Below are 20,106 nucleotides of genomic sequence, written 5' to 3' on the forward strand. Positions count from 1 at the left end.
AGATAATTTTACTACCACTCTACCTACCTACCCATTTATTTACAGGCACACAAGGTGTGTGTGTGTGTGTGTGTGTGAGAGAGAGAGAGAGAGAGAGAGAGGGAGAGAGAGGGAGAGAGAGAGAGAGAGAGAGAGATGGGTGCGTGGGAGTGGGGAACACAACTTGTAGGAGTCGGTTCTTTCTGTCCACCATATGGGTCCTGGAGATTGAACTCAGGTTCCATTCTGAATATTTGTTAAGGTTTATTTTTATTATTTTAAAGTGTACATATGTGTGCATCATTGCAGGTCCCTATGGAGGTTAGAAGTGTTGGAGTGACTTCTGACGCGGGTACTGGGAAATCAACTGTGGTCCTCTGGAAGAGCAGTATATGCTCTTAACCACTCACCTATCTTTTAGCCTACATTGTTTTTTTAAATTTTTCATTCTTCAAGTCATGTTGACTAGCTCACCTGAGGTTTCTTTTCTTATCTGTATCCTAGAAAGGATGCTGAAAATAGGCTGGTTGTGATAGGGCAAGCCTTTAATCCCAGCACTTGGAAGTCAGGAGGAGACATGTCACTGAGTTGCATCCAGACTAGCCAGGGAGGGCTACATATTGAAACCCAGCCTTTACAAAACAAAACAAAGCTGAAATACTACTATATAGCTTCTATTTTTTCTTTTTTAACTAATGATTACTGTCCTAGAGGAACATTCTGTGTGCCAGACTCTTCCTCGCTTTATCAGTTCCTTGGATCTCACTTCCTCTCAGACATTCCCTGTCTACCAAGCATGGGAATCCCAGTGCCTCCTGGCAGCTTCAGAGTTGGTAGACTTCGTTTAAAACATACTTGGGGGGGTTGGGGATTTAGCTCAGTGGCAGAGCGCTTGCTAGCGCTAAGGCCCTGGGTTCGGTCCCCAGCTCCGAAAAAAAGAAAAAAAAAAAAAAACATACTTGGGGCTAGAAGGTTGGTTTATCTTCTTGGCCTCTAAGCCTCTTGTTTGGCCGAAGAAGAAGCACAGTGCTGAGGGAGACACAGCAGTTTGGGTACCCTCCCGTCTTTTGCTTCCCTGTGAGCTGAACCTTTACAGAAGTGTATGAATGACCTTTGACTGCTCTGAAAGCCCGGGGCATTTTTCTTATGGTACTCTTGAAACTTGGTTTACACCAGTACTGTCTCATATCTAAGGATAGAATCTCTTTTCCAATAACAGAAAAGTTGACTTCTGTTAAAATGTTTGATTCCTATGAAAATAGATTCAAAACAAAATGAATGCTCCTCCAAAAAAAAAATTAAAAATACATGAATTCTGGATATTCTTACTGTCCTTAATAAGATTTATTTTTCAGAAATTTGATTTTCTGCACAATTCTGTGGAATTAGAATGGGGTACATTTTAGACTCTCCCATGCATGGCATTGTTTTGCTGCCACCAAGCAGGTGTTCTTTTTCACTGCAGAGATAACAAAGTACTTAGGTGCAGTTCAGGGAGTGTCCTGTATGGTTCGTATAAAACATTTACTTCTCATGAAAAAAGATTAAAAATTTTTTGAGACACACTAACCCAGGTTGGCTTCACACTTATCAAAGACTGGTATCAAATCCATGACGACCTTCCTTTCTCAGCCTGGCAAGAGCTGGGATTACAGGTATGAACTATCAGACTCAGCCTATATTCTTTGTTTGTTTTTTTTTTTTTTTTTTTTTTGAGACATAATCTTCTGTAACCCTGGCTAGCTTCAAACTTGTTATGTAGCTGAGGATAATTTTTTGATGATGGTACAAAGACTAGTAAGTATTTTGTGGTTCTGGAATTAATACATTATAACAAGGGCACAGTTCTGTGATTTTTGTTTTGTTTTCTCACTGTGTAGCCCTGACTGTCCTGGAACTTACTATGTATGTAAATGTAGACTGGCTTCAGACTCACATTGATCCACTTGTCTCTCCATCCCAAGTGCTAGGATTAAAGAGATGGGCTACTACTCCCAACCTAGGAGACAGTTTTTAAAGTACTAGTTCACTTCATTTTCTTGGTGAGAATCTTTTGTTGGGGTTTCATGTAATCAAACTGTCCTCAGGTTTGCTGTCTAGCCAACGATAACCTTGAACTCATTATGGTTTCCTGGCTTCAGAATCTTTTATTTGTATTTTAATCTTTTCATTTATGAGCTATGTAATTCTCTAATTGAAACTCCATTTTACTATGTGTGTGTGGGGTGACAGTGCTAACAAAGTAAGTATACTGAGGCAACAGTAAAAAAGTTTTAAAGCTGATGATCTAATCAGTGGCACAGACTTCATTTTCTGGAGACCTACTCATGTACATAATATCATTAGTATCTGTTTGGGGTAAGTTTAGAGTCCGTGATAAATTGGTTTTAGTCTTGAATTGAAGAGACAGTCATTGTCTCTTTCAACGCCGTCTCTAGGGACTGTACCCAAGAAGTGTTTCTAGTTTCTGGTGAGTGATTAGGTAAGTGTACAAGAATGATTTAGAGGCAGTCAGTCACTCTTTCTACGGGAGCGAGACTGTCTAGGTGTACATGAAAAACAAATTGCAAAAGCAGGGCGTGGCACTTTCATTCCCAGCTTAGGAAGAGGCAGAGGTGGGCAGATCTCTCTTGAGTTCCAGGTCAGCCAGGGTTACATAGTAAGACCCTGCCTCGAAAAGGGGGCAGGGGAAGGAGGGCTGCAGAGGTGACTCGTTGGTCTCCATAGTGAATTTCAGAGTGCTTGGCTCTTTTCCATAGGACTTGAGTTTTAATTCCCAGGACTCATGTCAAGAAGCTCACAAATGCCTCCTGACATATACACATAAAGAAAATAAAAATAAGTTGTAGAAATGGAAATCAGTCTGTGGTAATGTGCTGGAGAGAAAGCTCATACTAGTGTTTCTGACTCTGAAAAACTTGGTTTTAGTTATGAATTCCTAAGGGCCACCCACAATCTTATCCTTGGAAAGAGTTAGAGGCCAGTCTGAGCTACTACATAATGAGACCCTGTCTCAAAAGACTAAGGGCCAGGAATGCAGTTCAATAGTAGACTACTTGCTTCCCGTGTGCAAGGTCCTGGCTTTGATCCCTCTGTGTTTTTATTTGTTTTTGGAGTTCTTCAAAGATCCTGCTTCAGAGCTAGCTGATTTCATATTGTCCCTTGTGCATGTAAGACTCATTTTGATCAGTGTATAACAGATCTGCTCCCTCTGGGTCGCATGCATTATACCTCTATAATACACCCACATTCTTACTTCCTTTACCAATTAAAGTGGTTTTGGTGATAACAAAGTGGAACAAAGCTAGGGTAACAGAGCTTTAGACAGAAGATAAAGCATTAGTTCTCAAGGGCAGGGAGAAAGTGTATATATTTTCAAATTAAAGTTTTCTTTAAAAAAGAAAAATGCATAGTGGTACACACCTTTAATCCAAGAGCTCCTGGCAGAGGCAGAGGCAGAGGCAGAGGCAGAAGCAAATGGATCTCTGTGAGTTCCAAGACAACTACATAGTGAGATTCTGTTTCAAAACTAAACAAACAACCCCCCACCAGTAGATTCAGTTAAAATATATAATAGTAGCAAATATGGATTCAAGTGGCTTTAAAGAAAACTAGATATAGTCAAAATATAATAGTAGCAAATGTGGATTCAAGTGATTAGGTGGACTTAATTTGTCTCTCCCAAGACAGTCCCTTTAGGAAGTATGGGTATTACCAGGATGCTCCAAAACCCCTGGGGTTTTCACTTCATTCTAGGGGCTTTCTGGTTCAATGCTTCCTGTCTGTTCAGTAAGGAAACTTAAAAGCAAAATTGCACTGCTTTTCAGTTGTTCTCATTCATTCCTCATTGCATCAGTTAACAAGGTCTGTTTCTGAGGTTAAGAGAAGGAAAATTATGCATAGAGTCTGAAGACCTGGGTTCAAACGCTAACTCCTATTTAAAGCAGGTTACATGTTGGGGTTGCCTTAGGGCTTAATGGATAACTTTAGGCTTGAATTAGTGGACTACTAACGATTCTCTTCTTACTAAAATATCCTTTACATGTAAATATAAGCAACTTATAGAGGATTTCTTCTATTTATGGATTAACATGTGTGGTTAATAGCTATAAGAGAAATAAGTAGGTTAAAATAGGAATAGAGAATGCATACCTTCCTATCTGAAATTATTTCATACCTATGGAAAAGTTGTAAGAAACAGGTTGTGTGTGGCATTTGCCTAGAATCTTAGCACTGAGGAGGTGGAGATGGGGAAATTGCCAGTTCAAGGCCAGTCTGAGCTACAGGAAGACCATATCTGAAGGCTGGGGAAAGAGCTTAGGGAGGTTGGGGCAGTTGCCTGAGATATACGACAACAGGCAAAGTGTCCATGTGGAGTTGGATGCAAGTCTGTGTGGTGGGAAGCCAGTCTGTTCACACCATCCTTCTCTACTGCAGTGTCTTGAGAGCTGTATCCAGTTCAAGGTTTTTCTACTAATTTTGGTAAAAACTGTTGGTAACCTTTCCCACTATTCCTGGCCTTGATATAGCAGGCTGTAACTAGCCTGAGCTTTTAAACTACACATGTATCATTTAGCTCTTTCATAGCTATTCAGTGTAATTAATGCACTAAAGGCAAAAATAAAAATGGAAGCTTTATTCACAAAGTTTGATGTTGAAATCGTTGTTACATCTCATTTCTGTATAAAAGAGATAGAACTGCCATAATTTTATTGGTGTTGTGTTCTGCAGACTGACGACCCAGTAGTTTTTATTCTTTGGGTGTATACTATCCAGGGTTATTGATTTTGTTTCTTATTCTAGTAGCTACTCTCTTTGCTTTTATTTTTTACATTTATTTATCTGTTTATTTAATCCATGTATGTGTATGGGCTTGAATGTGTATCTGGAGATCAGAAAGGAACTTGTGGGGTTTTCTCCTCTTCCACCATGTAGGCCCTGTCGATTGAACTCGGGTTGCCAGGCTTGGCGTCCAGTGCCTTTACTTGCTAGCCATCTTGCTGATCCACTAACTCCCCACTTGAAATCAACATTTCTTTAAAATTGTTAAAAAGTTTTGAGGCAGGGTCTCTCTCTATAGCCCTGCCTGTCCTAGAGCTCACTCTAGAACAAAGCTTGGCTTCCACTCAGAGATCTACCTGCCTCACAAATGTTGGGATTGATGTGTGTATCACCACTCTCAGCAGAAGTCAACATCTTTAGCCTTCCCTCCTGGCAGACCACAAGGTACTGTTACTAGGAGATCAGGGAGATAGTGAGATTTCCTAGTGTATCTTTATTTTTTTTTTTAAAGATTTATTTATTTATTATAGATGAGTACACTGTAGCTGTCTTCAGACTCGCCAGAAGAGGGCATCAGATTCCATTACAGATGGTTGTGAGCCACCATGTGGTTGCAGGGATTTGAACTCAGGACCTCTGGAAGAGCAGTCAGTGCTTTAACCACTGTGCCAAAAAATACTAAGTGTATTTTTTGTCCCTACTTGGGGCTGGAGAGATAGCTCAGTGGTTAAGAGCACTGCCTGCACTTCCAGTGGTCCTGAGTTCAATTCCCAGTACACGGGGGCTCACAATCATCTGTAATGAGATCTGATGCCCTCTTCTGGTGTGTCTGAAGACCGCTACAGTGCACTAATATACATCAAGTAAATAAATCTTTTTTAAAAGAATTGTCTCTTCTTTCTTTGGAGTTCAGTTCAACTCCCTGGCCCCTCTTTATTTTCCCGAAGGAATTATCTCAGTTTTGATTGAGATAGCTTTTTTAGAATCTTTGATTCGAGATTGCAAACTGGTGGCTCATAGGCTACATGTGGCTGGCAAACGAGTTTGGACTTAGCTAATGTTTAAATATTTGTTTATTTGTATCTAGTACTTAAAAAGCCAGAGCACTTTACATTTAAAAAAAAAAAAACATATTCTACTTCCCAGCTTCATTCTACATAAAACATTTGTTGGGATTGGAAAGTAACAGCCAGAGCTTCCTGTTGTCACCACCAACCTACTTTATGCCCGGGCTCTGTAGATACCCTAATCTTCAGGGCCAGATCCAGAGCTGAACTTCAGTTTCAAAAGTTAGTAAAGTACTGGATGAGCCACCTTTAGTAGTCAGAGACCTGCTTCCCTACATAGATAGAAAAATAGTTCATGAGCAGGATCAGGAACTTGTCTAAAGTCTCTGTTACTCTATCTCTCTCAGCATTTAACTTCCATGATTACAGAGCCAGTAGTAGTTTCTGGATCCTATATAGAGGAGGAGGCACCACCCTTTGTAAACCTGCTCAGTTGAAATTCGCGGCTTTGAGTTCTGCACAGGAGTGCCACTGCCAGCAGAGGGTGCTGTCCACTCACCAAGTCTGCTCTTGTCTTGGCTCAGATGAAAGGCAGCTGTTGGGCATGTGCCCTGGGTCTGTGTGAGAGTTTGGGCATGTCCATTTGGTTCCCATCCCCAGTGCCCACCCCTTTAGACCCTGGCCAGGTTATTGTGTCACTGGGGACTGTATTCAGTAACAGGAAACTGGGGAAAGTTAATTGTTCTCTCCTCTCCCTTTTTCCCATGCAGCTGAACAAAAGGTTCATCCTCAGTTTTCTCCATGCCCATGGGAAGCTGTTTACCCGGATTGGGTAAGTGTGCAGGATGTTTATTTTATTTCCCTACATTACAAGTCATTTTGGAATTTAATATTGTTAGCAACTAGCCTGTGTTTGTAACTGAGGGTACAGGGTGTGAATTCTTAGAGGCCTCCACCTTCCCTTCATTCTCTTTCCTACTGTGCTCATAAAGTTTGAGAGATAGCACTGTCTCTGTCTCTCCTTTTTTTCTTTTCTTTTTTAAAACCATTCTCTTAGAACAGTCTTTCCCAGCCCCCTCTTCTCATCCCCCTGGGTTTCTGTTGACTCTGTCTTCCTGCTTAACTCCCAGGAAGTCTGAGATTGCCGAGCTACATCCTTGGGTACAGCTTCCAGGGGTCCTCCTTGGGGAAAAATTATCTCCTAATCTTTCTTCAATGACAGAGTAACATTTTCCTTCCGTGTTCTTCTGACCCTTCCAACTTCCTATGTACTCAATTCCCTGTGCCACTTGCTGATCTCAGTAAATCCCTGTAAGCCCCAGGGAAGGCAGTGTGTGTAGAAACTTAGGACTGTCTCCCCTAAGTCGCTGGGAAGAGTTCTTGACTGTTCCTCTTGTGTATCACAAGAGTGTTTCCTGACAGTGTAAAACTCATCATCTAAAAGCTTGACAATGAATGCCTTCATGTCAGAGGAGATGTGTACTGAGTGTCTCTGTGTAGAGCCTCCTTGGGTAAAGGACATCAAGGCAAAGAAGCAGCAGCCCTCTGTAAAGGTGTGCTGCTCAATTGGCTTGGGGTTTTTGAGACAGGGTCTCTCTACGTAGCCCAGACTGGCTTAGAACTTGGCAACCTTCCTGCCTCAGCTTTCCAAGTGCTGGAATTTCCAAGAATACCACCATGCTTAGGTTCCTGTTGGTTCTCAATCTCTTGTGTTAGAAGTTTTATCGAGAGCTGCCCTTTATGGTGATTGGCTCACATTGCAAATCCCCCATTATGGCCTTTCCCTTTTTCTTCAGTGCCATGAACTTGGAAGGTTCTCTGTAATTCTTTAGGTTTCCTGTAGGAAAACAGCACTCGGGTCAGCTTCCATAGACTCTCTCTACTCTTTTGAAATGATAAAAGGCTCTATGTCCTGCTTAAAAAGCCATTGCCCTGTTGGCTGTGAGTGTAAGTATGCTTCACATGTTCCACCTGGCATCATTTTGGGCGAGAGTGATAGTCATGGCCATTTCAAGGATAGTTTAGATTCTGAAATGACTTGGGATCATTGGAGAAGTGCCAAAAGGTAAAATCTCCACCGTCAGAAGTAAGTGTGGAGTAATTTATTTGGAAAAAATAAACTGTGTATGTTAGTTGCTTCTAAGCTCTCCCCAGCATCATCAACAAGCGCTCCAGTGGAAGAAGCTTTTCTAACTCAGCTGTATCCTGAGTGCTCAGTTAACAGTTGTGTGGATGAAGAAATAAACATTCTAAGAAAAAGACAGATTGGAAAGGCCAGAGAAAAGTGTCTGGTATTCCAGTAGGTTCCAGTAGACTGAGGCTGGTCATTAGTGAGTGCCAAGCTGCAGTTAGGATGGTAGCTGACGTGGTCAGTATAGACTGGTGAAAGAACAGGATGGCAGGAAGTACTAATTGCTACGATTAAAATAAGCCAACGCGGGGCTGGGGGTTTAGCTCAGCAGTAGAGCGCTTGCCTAGCAAGCACAAGGCCTGGGTTCGGTCCCCAGCTCTGAAAAAAAGAAAAGAAAAAAAAAAAAAAAAGCCAACGCCTCTCCCGTTAACTAGCTTTTGTGTGCCAGTTTTCACCTTTCTCACTTCCACACACTCAACTTTTAGCTCCTTTCCCCTTCTTTTTTCCTCCTCTCCTTCCCCCTGCCCCCTGCCCTGTCCTATGCAGCTCAGGGTATTCCTGAAGCTCTGACCCTTCTTGCAGCCACTTCCTAATGCCAGGGTTATACTTGCGTGCCCACACCTGCCTTTCTCTGTCTATTGTGCTTGTCATTTAGGTTTTCCTAGACCATTTTGTCAATGTCCAAGTTCACTAACTTCCAAACTATTGACACTTTGAGCTTTGAGAGTCTGTATGTTTGTAGCACCTTTCTGTACATGACAGTCACATACTCTACTCCCAGGTTGTGTTTAAAACTGTCTCCAGGCAAATGTTCCTTGGGGACCAGGGTGCCCCTTGTGGAGACCTACAGTTAAATGTGTCTTGTTCACCAGAAACATGGAACTGAAAAACTTGTTTTATTTCAGAATGTATGGTAAGAATATATAGGATATATTTTTATCAGATTAAGTGTTAATTATATTTTACTTCTCTTTTAAAATTCTCATATTTAAGCACAAAAACTTTGGAACAAATCTGGGGAAAGCTGCAGTAATAATTAAACACCTGGAATAAGAGGACTAGGGATGTAGTTGGGTTGGTTTGTTTACTTGCCTACAGTTCTGGAAGGCCCGAGTTCAATCTCCAGCACCAAGAAAAACTGAGTGTGGTGGCGTTCCTGTAATTCTGCCACTCTAAGTGGTAGAGGCAGAAGGATCAGGAGTTCAGAATCAACTGGCTTTATGGCAAGTTTTTTTTGCCAGCCTGGGATACATATGGGAGAGAGACAGAAAGGGGGGGTGGTTGGTGTGAATTTCACTTACTCTGTCTGGTCTCAATTTTCCAGATCTCTAATGTTCTTAAGTATAACATAAGTTGTCAGAAAGTTAATGCAGGGCCAGTGAGATGACTCAGTGTGTAAAGGTACTTGCTGCACGACTGATGCCTGAGAGCTCCATCAACAGGTAGAGAGAGAGCAGACTCCTGCAGTGTATATCCTCTGACCTCTATCCGTGCATTGGGGCACAGATGCTCTAACATATATACTCTGCGTCTCTGTCTGTCTCTCTGTGTCTGTCTGTCTGTCTGTCTCTCTCTCCCTCTCTCTGTCTCCAAAAACAGATCCAGTTTTTGTCTTTATAAAATCTGAGACACACACACACACACACACACACACACACACACACACACACACACACACACACACACACACACACACACACACACACACACCCCAAGAAAGAAAAGTAAGTCTTTTAAGAAGTGAAAAGAAAACAATTGGGTAAACCTCTGTAAAACTAGAGAAGCAGTGAGTACAAGCTACATACAACATCACGGGCTGCTGCCTAACTAACAAGACGTGAAATGCGCCAGGCGCTGAGGAAGAGTTAAGACTGAGGTTATAGTGGAGAAGAGCTGAAGGAAGACACACACTGTGCCTCCCTTTTCAGAAAAGTCCTGACACTATTCTTTTGGTCGTGGTCTTCTCTATGCCTGCGTTCCCATGTTATATCTGTATATACTTGAACGCCTACTGTGTGCAAGGCAAATCTGCTTACTGTTGACATCAGCTGACAGGTTTAAGGAGATTAAATGCCTCTACAGTTGTTTTTTTTATAACAAAACAAAACAAACAAACAAACAAAAAAAACAATGAATAGTTAGAAGGCCTCCAGCGTAAACAAGTCAGAATGTTTTTTGCACTTCAGTTTCCTAGCAGTGGTTTAAATAGATTATTATTTCTTTTTTAGATTTATTTTTATTTATTTAATGTATATGAGTGCTCTATCTGCATGTACACCTGCATGCCAGAAGAGGGCATCAGATCCCATTACAGATGGTTGAGAGTCACCATGTGGCTGCTGGGAATTGAACTCGGGACCTCTGGAAGAGCAATTAGTGCTCTTAACCACTGAACCGTCTCTCCAGCCCTCTTAAATAGATTGTTGCTAAGGTTCATTCTAGTCCCTGTGTTCTATAGCAATATGATGTTTTCTCTCATCACCCTGTGACATGGTTTAATTAAACATTTTTTTCTTTTGTTCCTGGGAAGTTTTAACTTTTTAAAGAATTAAGAAGTTGAGAAAAGATGGGACTCCTGGTTTGTTTGTTTTTTTTTTTTTTTTTTTCTGCAGAAAATGTTATCTAGCCCAGTTGTGTCCTCAGCATCTGAGGGATTGAGTCTGCCCTGTTAGTCACTGTCTGAGTCTGGGTCCCAGTGTTGTCTGAAAGATTGGTCTCTTGAAATTGCCACCCCAACAAGACAAGTTGTCTCTAGAGATCACAAGTAAGCCATGTAAGTCAGTGAGGTGTGTGCTGTAACAATGCTTGGTCTTAGATTTGAAAGAATAGGAGCTGAGTCCTCTTGGACTCTAGAAGAGGAAACAGTCGAGGTTGCCTGAAGGCTTCTGATAGATGGCTCAGACCTGTACTTGGCCTCAACTGAGAGAGATCAGAAGCAGGAGACTGGTAGTGTGGACTCTTGAATTCCGACAGCTAGAATAATCTGCTTCCTCTTCCTGCCTTGGTTAACGTCACCACTGCAGTGTGTGCTCGCTTGCCTCAGCATGCCATTTGCACAGCTTCATGGCCTTGGAATGTAAAGACCTACGTGTGTATTTTAGATTGGAGTTCTTTAAAAGTCAGGATTTGTACTTTATAATTTGTAAAATTACTAAGTGTCTTTAAATACCAAACTCAGAAGTCTTCATGATAGAGGAATTTTTTTATATTTTACAATGTACATTGTAAAATATTTAGAAAAGTTAGCAAAAAGAAAAAAGTTACTCATATTCATTGTTTTTTGTTTGTTTGTTTGTTTGTGTCACCTTGTAGTTCTGGCTGTCCTGGAAATCACGGTGTAAAACAGTCTGGTCTTGAGCTCACAGAGATCTGCCTGCCTCTGCTTTCCAAGGCAGATCTAAGATTAAAGGCATGAGCTACTATGCCCAACTAACTTCCTCATATTACCTTTAATGCTTAGTGTATATTTTAGGGTCATCTGTGTGTGTGCATGAGAGTATCACGTTAAACTGCTTTACAGTTGTTCACTGGACGTGTGTTGTGGTTTCTCTCATGTGAGTATGAAGTCAGTGGTCCTTTTACAGGCAGCACTGATGGAGGAGGTGCTTTCTGATGGTTTCGGTTGTTGTTTTGTTCATTATTTATTTGTCTCATGCTGTAGTCCAGCTGTTCTTGAACTCCATAGCTAGCCCAGGCTGGCCTTGAATTCACAACAGTCCTCCAGTCTCAGTTTATCAAGTTCCCAGGGGCTGGATGCCAACACACTGTCCCTGCAGTGTCTGCCGGGGAGGTGCTTCTGACACTTTCTGTTTCCTTCCTTTTTCCCCTTTACTGTTGTTGCTCGTGTTCTTTCTTCTCGTCTTAAATTCTTAATTATTTCAGAGGTAACATCAGAAACTCTTACAAACTCCAAAGCTGTAGCTCAGGTTAAGGCTATAGCTACGGCTCCACTCTGCCCCCCTCATCCCCATCTCCATCCTGCGCTCTCCAAAGAGAGCACGTTAGACATGTCCTTCTATGCCTGTTCGCGTGGTTACTGATTTGTAAAAACATAATTTTGTGGGTGCCCTCCATTTTTGTTTATTGTTTATTTTGTTTCAAGATAGGGTCTCATGGGGCTGGGGATTTAGCTCAGTGGTAGAGCTTACCCAGGGAAGCGCAAGGCCCTAGGTTCCGTCCCCAGCTCCAAAAAAAGAACCAAAAAAAAAAAAAAAAAAAAAAAGATAGGGTCTCATTATGTAATATCCCAGGCTGGCCTCAAATTCAACTATCCTCCTGCCTGGGCCTTCTCATTGCTAACATTTCAGGCATATGCCACCATGTACAAGTCCGGGTTTTGCATTTGTGTGTGCTTGTACACAGACAGTGCACTCTAAATATATGTAAATTATATACCATCATTATGTTAGTTTTATTATAAATTTTTTGTAATATGTAGGTAAGGCATAAAGATATTTCTCAAAGAAAAATACATGAAACTACTTATAGTTTCAAACCAAAATCAGAAAGAATTTTGGTTACAAATTTTTTGAAACAGATTTGTATTCATTATTGAATCCTGGAAAGATGACTTTTTGTTTGTTGTGGGTTTTGTTTGTTTGTTTGTTTTGAGACAGAGTCTCTCTCTTTTAGTCCTGGCTGTCCTGGAAAACACTATATAGACCAAACTGGCCTTGAACTCACAGAGATCTTCCTGCCTCTGGCAAGGTGATTTTTCCCATTTGTTGCTTAACAACACTTCATTTTGTCTGAGTAACTCTCCTCCACAACCACTCAACAGATTCTCAGTTTCTATTTTTTTTTTTTTTTTTTTTTTTTTTTTTGGAGCTGGGGACCGAACCCAGGGCCTTGCCCTTGCTAGGCAAGCGCTCTACCACTGAGCTAAATCCCCAACCCCTCAGTTTCTATTTTTAAGACAGGGTCTCTTCAGTAGCCTTGGCTAGGCTAGAACTTGCTCTGTAGTAAGACCAGCCTCAAACTCACAGAGTTCCTCCTTGGTTCTGGGAATGAGTCATATTTTCTTATATTTGATGTATGGAACTAATCTACGTTCTTAACCATTGATTCTTTAATTATGTTGTGCTAATCAAAGGAAGGTTTTTGGGGAGTTGTTTTACGTTTCGGAAAAAAAGAATGTGAACATTTGACTTGTACTCGTTTGAGACTTTAGTCTGACCATGGAGTGTTAATGGATCTGTTTCAGTTCCTACCCCAGGGAAGAGGCTTCCTCAGACACATGTCCCATGTGACACTTCTGTCCTGTCATTCTGTGCTGGCGCTCTACTTCCTTTCAACACAGAGACACATGGCCCTGAAACTAGCCCAGCGTGGCTGCTTTTCTTACTGAGTGAACTCTGCTCTTCTTGTAATGAGAAGTACTAGCCCCCTCCCCATCGAGAGAGTGCTGCACAGTGTCAGGATTTAAAATGAAACCTTTGTTATAGCCCATGGGGAAAATGGATCCAATCCAGCCACAAACATCACTCCCTGCCATTCCTAGTCTATCAAGAGCTAAAGCAGCTCTGAAGTTTTTTAGAGGGAAACAGTTTTTGCTTTGTTTTGTTTTGCTTTGTTTTGATTTGGGGCAGGCACTTAAAATGGCATGGGGGTGCGGGAAGTAAACGCATGGCATGTTTTGTGCCAGTGAAAATGAGGACAGTTGAGCAGAGGCGGACTGGAGTAAACTGTGATTGACTCATAGCTGTGGAATGACTTCTGGGCACCAGAGGGTCAGCAGTACAAGTTGCCATCCAAAGGAAAGGTATGAAGATTGCCAAAAATTGATAAAGCTCTGGGGTTTTCTTATCAGGGAAGGATGCTATTCAATGAAAAGACTAAGGTTGGGGCAAAACTCACACCACCTTTTTCCAGGATTTCAGAAGGATGACCTGCCTTGGCTTTCCAGAAGCTATTTATTAATCCAACCTAGAGCTGTTCCCCACTGCACCCCTCAGAGTACCACAAGCAATTTGATGGGGTGGGGGTGGTGGTGGTAAAAGATACTTTGCTGACCACGAATTGTTCAGCATAGCCCTAAGGCTTGTGTGCCTGGTTTCTCTCTCTAGCACCAAGTTTGAGTTTGCTTTTTATTTCAGAGGATTTCAGCTGTGGTTTACTCCTTGTTGCCAAAGGAGCTCCAGGCATGCACCACTGTTTAGGATCCAGTGGCCACATTTGGCAAGCACTGGTTTGAATGACCTCTCCTTAGAAGCCCTAGGTCACTGGCTGGATTTCTGCCTCCCTACATTACAGGCTCTTCCTGTATTGGGAGTGGCAGTTGGCCAGGGCATTGTATTTCCACTGGACTGAAACATACAGACCTGATGAACAGAGGCTTGTGAGAGAGAGGATAGCAGCACAGGAAGGCTGGGAACAGACCCTTGGGAGCCCTAGGTTTGGGGTCCTTCAAGGGACAGTTTGGGACCTGAGGGTGGGAGTGAGTGTGATTGTGACTAAGAAGGCAGAGCAATGCTCTTGCCTTTTCCTCCTTTTTATTCTTAAATTTTAGACAAGCTATTGCTGTGTGTTCTTGTCTGACTTTGAACTTGAGATTCTCTTGCCTCAACTACTCAAGTGCTGGGTTTATAGGCATGGTCCACCATGTCTTGTTTCTGAGGTAATTCTTTAAAAAATCTTTTGGGCTGGAGAGATAGCTCAGTGGTTAAGGGCACTGACTGCTCTTCCAGAGGTCCTGAGTTCAATTCCCAGCAACCCATGGCGGCTTACAACCATGTGTAATGGGAACTGATGCCCTCTTCTGGTGTGTCTGAAGATAGTGACAGTGTACTCACATAAATAAATAAATCTTTAAAAAAAAGAAAAGAATCTTTTGTGTGATTAGATTCTTTTCACAGGGCACAATTTTCATAATGGAGACTTAGGGATGGTGTAGGTGTTAGAGTTTAAAGGAAATATGTTCACTGTTTATTTCAAAAAGAAACTCTTGTCAGTTTGAATCTATTTAATATGTGGGGTTAAGAAATAGCCTGCCAAAATGTAATGACTTATAGCTGTTTATCCAGTAATTGAGTTGTTTCCGTCCCCAAACTTTGAGTACTTTGTTCTTTTTTTCTTCTATATGTGCAAAACTGTGGGGTAGGTAGCAAAGGAACTTCCTTGGTGTTAGTTGTGTGCTTGGGAGAGGGAAATTGTTCTTCTGAGTGCTTTTAAGGGTGTGCCTCAATAATGGGATCCCTGCATTTGTAGGATGGAGACATTCCCTGCAGTGGCTGAGAAAGTCCTTAAGGAGTTCCAAGTATTGCTGCAGCACAGCCCATCTCCTATTGGAAGCACTCGTATGCTGCAGCTCATGACCATCAACATGTTTGCCGTGCATAATTCCCAGTTGAAAGGTAAGGGAAATCCAGTTCTTCCATCTAGACAGAGGTGAATTTCATATCTTTTCTCTGCTACCTTATCACTAATCCCATCTCCACATACACAGACATACACAGAAAAACAGAAACACAGACATGCAGACAGATCTCACACACACACACACACACACACACACACACACACACACACACACACACACACACACACACACACTTCTCCCTTCTGCTGCTTCTTAGATCTTTATTTTAGTCTCTAAATTCTGCAAGACTCTGTAGTGCTTGGGAGAGGTTTATAAGTATAAAGTTTAATTTAAAAATCCAGAGATGCTGTTGCACATCTGGCTATGCTAATGGCAGCAGCAAGGCCTCTTAGAGGCTGCATACCCAGGACTTCTCCCAAGAGAGAGGCATTGCTGAAATGTTTCATTCCGGAGACCGTATGCTTGGCAGGGATTGGGAATTGCTGTTTCTGGACTTGTGTACCCTGTTTGTTCAATATGGAAAAGTCTAGTTCCCTGTGGGATATCCCTTATGGGACCCTGCCAGAGAGTAAGAACAGAGAATTGATGAGCTTTGGTGACTCAAATCTGGAAGCACAAAACCACCAGGCCCAGAATTTGGCCAGTGTACTGGTATGCATTCTGAAGTGTTTTTCTGAACACTTTTTTTTGGTATGGGGCGGGGAGGTGAGGAGGGAAGGGCAGATTGGCAGGATTTTAAAATGTTCTGATGACCATGTCATATTTGAAGGATGTTACTAGGATTCCTCCCCCTCCCTCTACCTCACTTAGGTAAGGCTGCTATGGCTTGACTTGATAGAAATATACAGTATGAGTGACATTATTTTGTGTTTCTTTACAACATGTTGCCAAGGAGTCATTCCAGAGCATCAACAGAGAATGTTTGGTCAGATCCTTATCTGCAGTGCCAGGAAGTAGGAATTGCCCCATGGAGACTGTGTCATAAAGCAGATGTAATGTCTCTGGACAGTGCCATTGGCTCTTTGCGTGTACCTTTTCTCAGAAATTTCTCCTCTCACCTGCAGTCTATCTGCTTCCCTGCCTGTCGCTACTAGGTTCTATGTTCAACTTGCTGCTGGTGGGGAACTTCCCTAATGTCTGAGCATGCCGCTCTTTCCCTACAAATAGGGATTCTCCTGGGACTTGAGGAGCTTCTTAGCTGGTCTGCCCGGGTTTTCAGTCACATCTTAATCCTGGAAGACATCTCCCCATGAGGCTGACTTATACAACATCCAGAATGCTCAGCAGTGGGCAAGACCCAGAGACGTAGGAACCTTCACAGTTTGGCCAGTTTTTGCCAAGGTGGCTGTTTGAGTGGGGTTGCAAGAAGGCTGGGAGCCTTAAGGGACAGCACTGGTTTCTAAGAAGAAGGAAATAAAAAAGTTTGTAAAGTACTGCCCTAGTGAGGCTGTGCAGTCCTAAAGGGAGGGAAATTTTGCTACTAAGAAGGAAGCTCTCAGGGTGTGGTGGCACACGCCTTTAATTTTGGTCTACTTATCGAGTTCCTGGCTAGCCAGAACTACATAGTAACACTGTCTGCTCACTGGGCTCTGTAAGTAGGGCCTCCAGTTGCCCCTGTGTTCATTTTCTGCTTTCCTACCCAAGCCACCACTGCCGTGTGAGCTAGAGAGTTGGGGCACATAGTTCAGCAACAAATGACCTATGATCTCTGTAGGCATGAATGTAAAGAACCTGTTTTCAATACCTTTGGGTGTGTGGAAAGGAATACCCTAGACTTTTCATAGACCACCAGTGAGTCTTTTTCTTGTAGCTGTTACATAAAGGTTAAGAAAATATGGGTGAAAGGAAGGTGAGGATAGAGAAGGACTCCTGTGTATTTGAGGCCAAGATACTTTTGTAGATCTTTTCTGTAGTTGGTCATAAGGTGGATCCTTTAGTCAGGAATGACAAGCAAAGGCCTATGGCCCTACTCCCTCTACTGCCCTTGCCCTGGCTCTCACCTCCATGAGGCAAGAGGAGCCTGAACTGAGGTGGTCACAGGCTCCAAGGGTGGTTCGGGGAAAACAGCCCAGGCCACAGGATATAACACTCAACTGGGACACAGAGCTCTGCGGACGTGCTGCCAAGTACCCGGTGTGCAGCTGAGGCAGCCATCCAGACCCCACTGTGTGGGCTGCCATTGGGATAGGGGTGAACAGAGCACTCAGCAGGGCTGGTTGGTGGGAAGATGCACTTTTCCATTTCCCAGCACATGAGTCATCTTCTCTGGGCCCCTGTGCTGTGCTTGCACGGACAGTGGCAAGAAGGGGGTGTTGTGGCTGAGTAGCAGCATCTGTGCCGGGGGTGGAGAGAAAAAAGGGCTGGGGAGAGGGTAACGGTCTAAATCCTTCACTAATCAGCAGCACTTTGAATCACATTTTTATGAGTAAGGAAGCGATAAATCCAGCTCTGCGTGCTCAGCCCCCAAGTCCTGTCAGCTGGTGCCCTTCTAACTCTTTCTCTCCCGCCCAGTCTGCAGGCTGTCACAGTCACCACCCAGCCACAGGTCCCTGGCTGTCTGAAACCAGGAAGTAAGGCCTGACACAGCCTGGCCTCCCAGGTGCTTTGGGTCCACGGTGACTTGGCAGTCATTGTAAGTTACAGAACATCTGGACCATCCTTTTTCTTTCCATTCCCTCTTGGATGTGTCCTTCTGGGTGGGTGTTTACATATGTCAGTTCCTGGATTCTGTGGAGAAGAGCATTCCAGCGTGAAGCAGAGGTGATTTTCTAGCCCACAAGGAAGTTAGATCTTTTGTCTGTGCAAGAGCCATTTCCATAGATGGGTCAGAATTATGATTTGGAGATCGACAGAGATGTCCTTCCTTAAAAAAATATGTGTCCTTCGCTGATGGCCTCCAGTCCTGAAGTACCACCATAGGTCATTCTTGTATTTTATTCTCCCTTTTCAAGAACTACCTTCTTCTACAGTAGGGCAGGGGTACACATAATATGCTTGCTAATACTTTATTGTGTTTACTTTTTAAATATGCTTTTATTGTAGACTTGGAGTATTTAAAAGCCTTGGATACAGTAGTAGACAAAATAGAGGCGCAAAACTGTGGTAGAGAGAATGGTGTCCTTCCCCTACATTAGGTTTTGGGGATACTAACTTTCTCAATCATGAGCCTTATGCAAGATCCTACCCCTGTGGTATTATGGTCATCTTGGAATCCTAGTACTGTCTGCGAGATGATTGGAGACAGATACATTTGACAGATACATTTGTTAGGATGGGATATTTGGGGGTCCTTAGGCTGGTATTCCTTGGATACAGGTATTTGTTGAATGCAAGAAGTTGAAGGCCATGGCTCTAGGAAAGCTGTATGCCTTGCTTGGCTAGTAGCCAACATTGGTGGCTAGATGAGCAGTTCCTGGAGTGATGTCACATGTCTATAGCATTCTGAGCCGAAAAGAAGAAAAGGCCTTCTTCGTGTATCTCAGTGCTAATACTTCAGTAGCTGTCTGGGTAGCTGATAAGAAGCTAGAAGGTAAACTGTTGAACTTAACCACAAATACTTGAAGAACTTTCATTAAAAAAATATAATTTATAGAAATAAAACTAGTTTCTCGAAGACAAGTAACTGAAGTAACGTTTGTGGTAGGGCATCATGGAAACCACTTTGCATCCCCCATCTGTGCCCAATTTATTCCAATCTGGACTTCCCCCAGTGCCCCCACTCTTTTTAAAAATAAGTTTTATAATTTTTTTAAATCAAAACCATCTCAGGCACACTGTTTTATTTTACTGTATTATTGGATTATATTTCCTATAAATCACTGGATATTACTCATTGGCCACCATTGGAATAACTTCCCTTTTCTGTGCCCTGGCCTTTTCTTTTCCCTTCTCTATTAGTTCATAGAGTATGACTCCATTTCAGCCCTGCAGAAGAGCCATAGTAACAGCAAGAGGGCACCCAAGAGACACTTCATTCGCATGCGCACACGTGCGTGCACGTTTGTGTGTGTGTGCGTGTCTGTGTGTGTGTGTCTGTGTCTTCTTGCACACTCATGTTGCTAAGGGAACATTTAGGGGTTAGAATTGAGGCAGAGTTAGACTGGCTTTTATTTCATGAACTTTTGTGTTTGCTTTTGGTTCGGTTTGGTTTTTGTGTTTTGAGACTGCAGCTCATTCTATAGCCCAGACTGGTCTCAAGAAATACTCCCACACCACCTCCTGAGTACTAGGATGACAGGTGTGCATCACTATTCCTAGTACATACATGCCTTATGTTATTAACATTCTTGAATTGCAGGATGTAGAGCAAGTGATACATGGGTGTCTTGGGGAAATTGAGAACTACAGCTGCCTACCTGGCACTAACAGTTTAACCTGTGGGCATGAGCTTCTTCATGCCATTAATTATGTGTGGTAGGTGGCTACGCTTGAGAAGTTCATTTCACAATCAGAATTTGTCTTTCAGCATATACTATCCCTATACTTTAGGAAGAACAGTTTGTTCTCTCTTCCAAGTCACTTCTAAGTCTTACTCAAGCAGAATGTATGAAGTGTCTGGTCCTCTGCTTGACAGAGCAACTGTACAGAGGAAATCCACCTTTCCTAAGGGGTTGGGCTTGGGAACGCAGGCTGGAGGAGCCTCTTGTCAACAGGCTGTTTACAGGCTCTGTTCCTTGGCATTCTCATTGTAGCTGTGACTGAAGTTCCTAAAAATGAAGACAAGAGTGACAGAAATAGACGTGTCAAGGGACTCACCTATTTTTCCAGTTCTGAGTTCCAGTGTCTCTTTTGTTTTCAGAATGAATTATGCTTTAGGCTAAGGAAAGAGAAACAGTAGTGAAAAGTTAAATGAGGAAATTCAGTCATGCCAATAAAATTAAGCTTACTCT

General features: G+C 42.6%; 1 protein-coding gene across 1 annotated transcript in view; it reads left to right on the plus strand.

Annotated features, from left to right (window-relative positions):
- The window catches only part of Smg6 (SMG6 nonsense mediated mRNA decay factor), a 227,319-nt gene that overhangs the window by 44,011 nt on the left and 163,202 nt on the right, over positions 1–20,106 (plus strand). Inside the window, exons 9-10 of the mRNA XM_032914449.1 lie at positions 6,539–6,600; positions 15,106–15,251. Coding sequence (XP_032770340.1) covers positions 6,539–6,600; positions 15,106–15,251 — 208 coding nt within the window. The remainder of the gene's footprint in view (positions 1–6,538; positions 6,601–15,105; positions 15,252–20,106) is intronic.

Source organism: Rattus rattus, chromosome 9, assembly GCF_011064425.1.
Source record: "Rattus rattus isolate New Zealand chromosome 9, Rrattus_CSIRO_v1, whole genome shotgun sequence".
Classification (NCBI taxonomy): Eukaryota; Metazoa; Chordata; class Mammalia; order Rodentia; family Muridae; genus Rattus; species Rattus rattus.